The following is a 9,069-nucleotide window of genomic DNA, read 5'->3' on the forward strand; positions in this document are numbered from 1 at the left end:
CTTAGTTCTACACTCCAGGAAAACTTTGATTTACAGTTTTTAGTCAAATATTGTCATAAAATCATTATTCCTACCTGATAAAAACAGCATGAAACCCATAAACACACATCCAGCTTCTGCCAACAACATGGCTATTGTAGTCCGCAGCTTCTCGTCAGAAAGTTGATTTTATAATTGAATGAACTTGTGAAAACTGCTGTGTTTATTAAAACTAACAAAACACATAGAAAATTAACAGCAGTCGTCTTACAAAGGCAGAATGATCTGTTGGTCAGTTTGAGGACAGTAACTGCATGCAGCTGTAACACCAGAACGTCACTTCCTTCCTTCAATATTCTTAGTAAAAAGAGACCTCTAATGAAGAATCTACGTACTACAGTAGTTATTTGATTTATCTTGAGGGTATTGTTTGTGTCTGTATTTTATCACAATTATCATTATAGTTTGTTTTTCCTGTCCTCATGTGCAGCTGGAATTGTTTTATTATATTTTCAACAAAATGTTTTCATAGCGTTGGCAGAGTGAGAACAGAATGATGTGAAGCTGTCTGTGGTTGGTTCACAGAAGAGTCATCACTGAAGAGGAAGTTGCAGTGACAGTGACTAAGAGCTTTGATGACTTGTAGTCAAACAGTCACAAAAAGCTCTGATGACTCTCTTTATCGTAGTTATCCAAGCTACTGATTACCGGTGGCCAGCCAGTGAGAGTAAAAAGATATAAGATTATTTAAGAGCCAGATCATCATAAAATGCACCAACATTTTTATTAAGATGCAGCAGTTTTTTTCCTCTTGATTGTAGCTAAAACTACTCAGTTTAACTTCTTCCTATATTTTTTAAATTCTGGCTTGTATCTGTGTTATGACTAAGAGATTAGTGAATACTCATCAATGGAACATTCACCAATGACTTCATCTTTATAAATTCTATGATTTTATAGTATTAAAATGGCTCATTTAACTGTAATTGATAGACTGATTCACTTGCCAGTAATTGAGCTTTCAAACTGTCAAATTTTGATTGTGAGAAGTTTGTCAAAGAATCTGATCTGTGGTCTGTTTGCTTGTAAAATATGGAATCTATTCTTACAACATTTATTCTCTATTCTCACAGAGTGGTGCGTGCGTGCTGTGCTCAACTTTATTGTTAAATATTACGAGTGCACCATCACAATAAACAACAGTAAATCATGAATTATACCAGGGCCTTTTATTCTGCATCATGTTGTGTAAAAAGATTTGTAATGGACAGTTTTGATAACATATAGGTGGATATCAATATATCCCAGATATATCTATGATAGGTTAATATAGACCAATATATTGGTCAGGCTCTAATTGCAAAATACAGTGACAACATGGTGATGATGAAATCTGCCTTATGTGTCTGGGACCCAAACTTGTACCTTTGTTTTTCTCCACAACACACTTTCATGCCTTTACTCTGTAAGTTATTTTTTTGTCAGCAGAAACAAAGCATTTGTGAAAGACTGACAGGAAATGTATTAATATATTAATACATAGGTTATTTACATCGTTTAAAAAAATGATCCACACAGGGTTGACCCTTCATAGAAATGTAGCTAGTGTAGCATTGAAAGCGCGCTCCTTGAGAGGCATCATACAGAGCTCGGGCGGCCATTTTAGGGCACCAACCGTAAACATGGCAACAGTTTGCTGTGCCGTCATGTGGGGTTAACATGTTTATGTTTTGTTTGCTGTGTTGTACAATTTGTAGGAATCCACTGTCTGGTCATGGTGCCTGAAAGTAAAGAAAAGAATACGTTACATGTGGGTTACAACATAGAACAGCAGTTTTGTCAGTTGACACAGTTTTGTTTGTAGGATTACATTTCTGAATAGAAGGGCACCGTTGAAGTCAGCAAGTTTACTTTTCAACTTCTCATTAAAATCAGATTAGTCATGTGATGATCATCTCAACATGGAAGTCTACATTATATCAACACCTCAGTGTTTAAGAAGTCATTTCCTACAAGTTTTATTAAAATAGTACTCGTTAGTTCTAACACACTAACCCACCCAGCCTGTAATACGCTACATCATTTTTACATTGCATCCCTCAAGAGAGACGATGTTATAACAAGAGGTGCTCACTCAGGGGGCTTTGTTGGATTTAAAGTGGACAGCAGCGTAGGCGACGTGCTCTTGTTCTCGGGCCTGATGTGGCTGGACTGTGCTGCAGACAGGATCTGTGTGTTTCTGATGGAAGAGGACACTGCTGTAGTGATGATCGTCCTGCTCTGTTGGTTGAGCTGAGATTTCGTCATACACAGGACCAGGGTTTAGCTGATTGTAAGACGAGAGAAATGATAGTATTTTATGATACACTGTATGTATGAAACAAGCTTTTAGTTACCTTTGGCTTTTAAAGTTTAAAAGTTAAAGTTTTAAAGCGAGTAAACATCATATCTGTGATGAACAACAGGATAAGTAGATAACTAATGTTTTACAAAAGACTGAGGAGCTTAATATGGACTGCAGTAGACGTTTCTATTTCAAAAGACTAAATGTGTTTAGTTAAGAAATAAGAAATTAAGAGAACATTTGTAACATTATTTGTGAGTTTGAGCTGCTGTTCTGGCTCAGATGAAAAAGTAATTCATTTCTGAAGTTTTTCTCTTAATGTAGCAGAATTGTTCAAATTCTTTTCTTTACCTGCTCCAAGTTGTTTGAGGTTTCACTCTGAGGAGATTGGCTGGGCGTATTCTTCTTTCTGGTTAGTGACATTAGTGAGTATAAGAGTTAATTGGTGATACCGTGTGAGTATGTGAGTGTCACTGCATAGAAACAGAGACCAGTGTTGCTCACCTAATCCAGCAAAAGACAGCAAGAAGTATTAAAACCAGGAGAGCAGCACCGACTCCTGCAGCTGCAGCAGATGTTTGTTTCACTTTAGTATTTTGGACAGTCAGAGTTTTTTCACTTGAGCCACTGGTTCTTCTGCCAGTTTTGACTGTACAGGAGTACCTTCCTTCATGCTGACTGCTGACTGGGTCTAGAATCAGGTGTTTGTTTTGGTTTTCTGGCAGGTTCAGAGGTCGACTGTTGAAGTTCCAGGTGTAGTCTGTGTTCAGAAGACAGCTGGTGCTGCAGGTCAGTGTGACTCTCTGACCCTCTGTCACCACTGCAGAAGGAGTGAACGTCACTTTAAGACCTGAAAGATAGTTTGATCAGCAAATGTGAAAAAGATATACTATCTCACAAGGTCTCATAGCTTAACCACAAAGTTGATTGTTTGTCAGTGTCTTCTAAAACTAAAGCCATAAAGCCACAAGCCAAAGTTGGTAGATTTATTTTGATAAAAACATTAAATAGATTGAGTGAAAGGAGCATTGAACCTGCCTTTCAGTTTGCTGACTGCTGATAGTACATCACATGGTTTGGAATCAATAATTCAGTATTCAAAAATAATGTATTTGATATAAAGAATTACCTGTGACAACCAACATCACTCCAGAAAAATCTGACTGTTTCCATCCGTCACGTGTCTGGATCTTGAATTTGTATTCTGCTGAGTCATTCTTCAGCAAGTTTTTAATTGACAGGATGTGATGATTGTTCGTGTTTTCATGGTACTTAACACGACCTGCAGCTTCAACAGGCTTTTCAATATCCTTCTTACCACTTCTGATTATTCTATACCATGATTTAGACTGGGGCTGCTGGCTGTCAGGATGAGAATATTCACTTGAAATGTTCACTGAGGATCCTTGAACAGCACAGATTCTCCTGCTGACATGATTCACAGTCCAACATTTCTTTTCCTCTGCACCTGAAATATAGATGAAAGATAAGAGACAGTTCACTTTGAATGTACTACAAGAAACTTTTTACCAGTTATGATAAAGTCTCAATTTAATACTGATGCCACTACATAAGCAAATCAGACTATAAGCAAGAAGATGAGCTATGTCTGTAATTGATATGATTATTCTTCATGTCTGTCACTGGGTCAGATTCAGGCTTATTTGGGATGGATCAATCATGAAAATACAACCATGAAGAAAGAATTAAGGTCTCAGGAGAGAGGAGAGAAGCTGATTTGCATTGTGTTAGAATGTCGCAAGAACAAAGTTTGCTTTCATGTCTGTCTACAAGAATCCTTTTATTAGCTTTACATTTTATTCAAAGAAAAATTCATCTTTTGAAGAAGGTGTCAACTATTTATTAAATCTATGTGTTTACATTTTAGAAATACAGACCTGGTATTCTTAGACTTGTATGCTTTATCAGTCTTTTTTACGTAAATGTTTATTTTTATTTCATGTCTAACATGAAATGATATAAGATTGATTGGATCTATACAGAGACACAGACCTGCAGGTCTTTCTACAGCTGGTTGATACATTTTTATTGAGTCTCAACATCACATCTTGCGTGGTGTTATTAGCTCGGGGCGACACACAAGACAAAACAGGAAGAGAGCGAGATCTTTATAGATACAGACAACACCACAGCCACATACTTCTAGTGGGTCAAGTGATGATAGAGAGGATTGTCAACAGTGGAAGAGGTAACATTGACTGACAGACATTTAGCAAGATATAAATGCTATAACTGCAGCCTAGAAATGAAAATCAGATTAAGATTACATCTCTGACTGTCTCATAATCAAACATGAATTCTCACAGCTGCTGTTTAGTGCATAACAACTGTATTACACTGTAGTACGTTTCTGTTTGGCATTAATCCCAGAAGAGACTGGGGGAGCACAATCCAACCAATCTGGGAAAAATATGATTTGTACCCCCAATATATTTCTAAAAACACAACTATGTCATTTCAATAATATGAATACCCCACAATAAAAGAAATCATGCCGCTATAGGCCTCAGCAGTGGCACATGATGCAGGTGGACCCATGTGGGGGAAACAAAAGATGTGTTAGACAGAAGTTTGCTGGTGTGCCACAGTAACATTAACTCATAGTTTAGATCTGCAGTACTGTGAGTGGCCACCGGCCAGATTAGAAGGACGAGTGAGCGGTACCTTCCAGGGGCATTAACCAGTGATGGCAGTAACAAATGTGGCGCTGCAGCTTTCCTTAGCTGGCAGGGTGATGGAGTGTTTGCTAGCAGAGTTACAGAAATAATTTCTGTGCCCTCCTCAGGAATTTCACATATTTCTCCCCTTCAAAGTTGATATCTAGATGTTCACCTGCTTATTGCAGACAGATGTACAACAGACCTTAGCTGGTTTATACTCACAGACTGCAGCAGAGTGTAGATCCTTGAGGCCTTTTACAGCACAGGAGAAGCTTTCCGGAGATGAGATGGGAACTACATTCGTTATTATCTCATTCTGTCCCTCTGAGATACTGCTCTTGTACACTTTAAAGGCAGTCTGAAGATGAGTCTGAGGACAGCTGGTGTTACAGGTCAGTCTGACATGGCCTGTTGCAGCTGCATGAGTCTTTTGAACATACACTCCTATTGGGAGATGATGAAATATGTTTTACATTGATTTACTTGTTCCATGTTTTTTATATATACTACAGCTGTAACAAGCTGATTACATGAATTATGAAATAAACCCTCACAACATGATGAGTTAAAAAGACAACATGAAATTATTACACCGTCAACAAAGTAAAAACTAGATAAAACGAAAGCAAAGACATGACAGTGTGCAGCGACATGCACATACATGTTAAAGTTGTCTTAATCTAACCTAAAAAAACACAACTCTAACCCTGCTGCCTATATGTGAGCCAGCTAGCTAGATAAGATTGGTTCATGTGATAGCATAACAAAAGACAATAATTCATGACATGATAAAACATGACATATGTGGAGTTGTTTGGTTTGTTCTGTACAGTTTGACGACTGTATCTTTCCCAGTTGTAACTGGTAATGGTCCATTTTGACAGATCGCTAGATACAATAATCTCTGTTGATAAAATACCAGTTTAAAGGAATTAGAGGTAGGTATGGAGGAGGATGGTCAGTGTGAGTGGAAACTACACCTGTTGGATATGTGATGGAGCAGGGCTCATCCACTGATGTCTTCTTATAAGAACACATTCTCCCTTTAGCATAGGTCACACTGAAGCAGGCTGATGTGACAGAATCTGGACAAAATGAAATTGTGTCAGTTTTCAATGACTTAAGTTGATTTTTCATTGTGTGTCATAGTCAAGTGTTATAGTTCAAGGTTCTGGTGCACAAATATTTCTAATTAACATATTTTGCCAGTTTAGTTTTATATCACGATAAGGAGTTAATGGTTGTCACTCACCCACTGAGACTTGAGGGGCTCTGAGGTCCTCGTAGCCTTTGATAGCACAGGAGTATGTGACTGCTTCCTCACTGCTGACCAGCTGTTGGTACCAGGGAGACCAGTCCTCATAGAGAAACTCTCTGTTCTTGTACCAGATGTAGGCTGCAGGGTTTTCAGTCAGAGGACAGCTGGTGCTGCACATCAGTGTTACTGTGTGTCCCTCTGTGGAGGGAATCACCTTCACCTGCAGGTCTGAGATGATGAGAAAGAAAAGTTAGAATTCATATATTTATGTCAGACTTAAAGTAATTCATTACTGACGGTCACTGTACCTGCAACATGGAGCTCAATCATGCCTTGCTTACTCTCTCTGGGTTTTCCTGCATCCTCTTTACTGCTGCAGCAGTAAAGATTTTCATCCCTCTCTGTCAGATCTCTGATTGTTAGGTTGAAGTTCCTTTCTTCCGACATGTTGTACTTAACATGGCTATCATCTGCAGGGAGTTTCTTCAGAATATATGTAGATCCGATCGGCTGCACAGTGTACCATTTCATGGTTGTAGTGGGATGTTCAGCTGAGCAGGGCAGATCCACTGATGAACCTTTTAAAGCACAGATGCTGTTTGCTCGTCCCTGAACCCCTTTAACAGAAGATTAAATCATCAGGTATCTGGACACTTTCTTGTAACACTTCATATTCTCTATAATAAGTAAGTGATAATAGTATGAATTTGTAAAGGATCATACTTAGATTCTGTACTGCATTAAATCTCATGATAAGAAGAATTAGTGAAAATCGTGCCAGCTAACATTAATTCATCTGTTGTCTTATATCTTACTTTCACTTGTACACTCCTGGAAAACTTTAATCTATTTTTTTCAATTAAATATTGTTATACAAGGAGTAAAAACTATTATTCCTACCTGAGAAACACAGCATGAATCCCATAAACACACATCCAGCTTCTGCCAACAACATGGCTGTCGTAGTCTTCAGCTTCTCATCAGAAAGTTGATTGTATGATTGAATTAACTTGTAGCAGCTGCTGTGTTTATTAAAATGGATAAAACACGAAGAATATAAATAATGTTTAAAATCAGCCACAGTCTTCTTACAGAGACAGAATGAACTGTTGGTCAGTGTGAGAGCGGCAAACACACACAGCTCTGCAGCCGGAACGTCACTTCCTTCCTTATAGTCATTCTTACTACAAAAGAGACCTCTAATGAAACATGTATGTACTGCAGTAGTTATTTAATATAATTACTTGAGGATATTGTTTTTATCTGTATTTTATCATAATTATATATATATTTTAGTTTATACTTAAGCAACGTGCAGCAGAGGTACACTTTGTATAGTTTTAAAGTTGGCAGTGAGAGCAGAGAGATGTGAAGCTGTCTGGTCGGTTTGTGGTGGAAAATTCATCAGCACTGAAGAAGGAAACTGAAAGTCTATGATCTTTTTTATCGACTTTATTACATGCAGATCATCAAGTATCTGGACAGGACAAACAATTTGTCAAAAAACATTAAGAGCACTGGAGACAGTCAGAAAGTGTGTAATGAGTCTTTCTGTCCAAGTTATCTGTGCTTCACATTACCTATGGGCCAGCACTGAGAGTAAAAAGAAATATGGCTTTTAAGAGCCACATCATCATAAAATGCACCTTTAAACCCACATTCCCATCAAGAAGCAACAGATTTTTTTGTCTTTAATTTTCTCATGTTTGGCTCCAACAGCTCAGTGGAATTTCTTCCAGTTTTGTTCACAGTCATTTTAAAATCCTAGCGTGTGTTCTGTTCTGACAAATTAGATATCTGACAGTTCCACACAACATTACATCACTAACATAGTCTTCATAGATTCTGTGATTTCAATGTTGAAAATTGAAATGATTAATTTATCTCTAGTTGTGATACTGATTTACCTGCCACTGATGGGCCCTTCGAACTGTCTAATTTCAACAGTGAAAAGGTCGTCAAAGAATCTGATCTCTGGCTTCTTTGCTTTAAAGAAATTTTTTTTGTCTTTTTTCCAAACAATTTAGGAGCTTTCTACTCACTTGTCACTCTTCACCTGCTAGTCCACTTAGGTCCTTCACACAGACACCTCCTGTTAGAGGATGTGGCCTAAAGAGCTCATGTTAGTTGGCCTGCCTCTGCTTGTGAGTCTCATTACGTTTGTGGAAACTTGTGGTCCACATTAGCATGTAGTGGGCTGAAAAGGACCTGGAGATTAGACAACTGGAAGAGTGAAAGTGAAGTGTGGGATGTCAGGAAGGAAAGTTTCTAGGGATACATGATATCTATCGGATTGATATTATTGAAATTATTGACCCGATAATGAAAAAAAATGACATTATCGGTTATTGGCAGATAATGAGATTATAGCCTATAAATTCAATCAAAGCTAGAGCTATGAATAACAAGTCATGCATCTTTGCCTGCTACATCTTAGCCTCTTTACCCGCAGGGTAAATGTATTAATTTATTAAGATGCATCAGTAGTTATTTTTATATATTTTTTTATATATGTAGCTTAAACTACTCAGAATAACTTCTTTCAATCATTTTTGCTTGTAATCTGTTCTGACTAAAGGATTAGGAAATACAGATCAGTGGAACATTCACCAGCGACATAATCTTAAGAAGTTTTATGATTTTATTGTTATTAAAATGGATCATTTATCTGTAATTGATAGACTGATTCACTTGCCAGTAATGGGTCTTTCAAACTGTCAAATTCAATAATGAAAGGGTCGTCAAAGAATCTGATCTGTGGCCTGTTTGCTTGTAAAATATGGGATCTATTCTGACAACATCTGTTT

The 9,069-nt window shown here is 37.6% G+C and overlaps 1 protein-coding gene across 1 annotated transcript; it reads right to left on the bottom strand.

Annotated features, from left to right (window-relative positions):
• Window positions 1-897: 897 nt before the first annotated feature.
• Window positions 898-6,886, bottom strand: LOC119025724. The gene is made up of 9 exons (XM_037109654.1): window positions 6,571-6,886; window positions 6,257-6,490; window positions 5,985-6,089; window positions 5,227-5,448; window positions 3,642-3,791; window positions 2,828-3,143; window positions 2,675-2,732; window positions 2,114-2,305; window positions 898-1,760 (listed from the first exon to the last, which is right to left on the bottom strand). Exons 1-8 carry the CDS (start codon window positions 6,791-6,793, stop codon window positions 2,114-2,116), a joined length of 1,500 nt encoding a protein of 499 aa, XP_036965549.1. The 5' UTR covers window positions 6,794-6,886; the 3' UTR covers window positions 898-1,760.
• Between the last annotated feature and the right edge of the window lie 2,183 nt (window positions 6,887-9,069).

Source organism: Acanthopagrus latus, chromosome 1, assembly GCF_904848185.1.
Source record: "Acanthopagrus latus isolate v.2019 chromosome 1, fAcaLat1.1, whole genome shotgun sequence".
NCBI classification, from domain to species: domain Eukaryota; kingdom Metazoa; phylum Chordata; class Actinopteri; order Spariformes; family Sparidae; genus Acanthopagrus; species Acanthopagrus latus.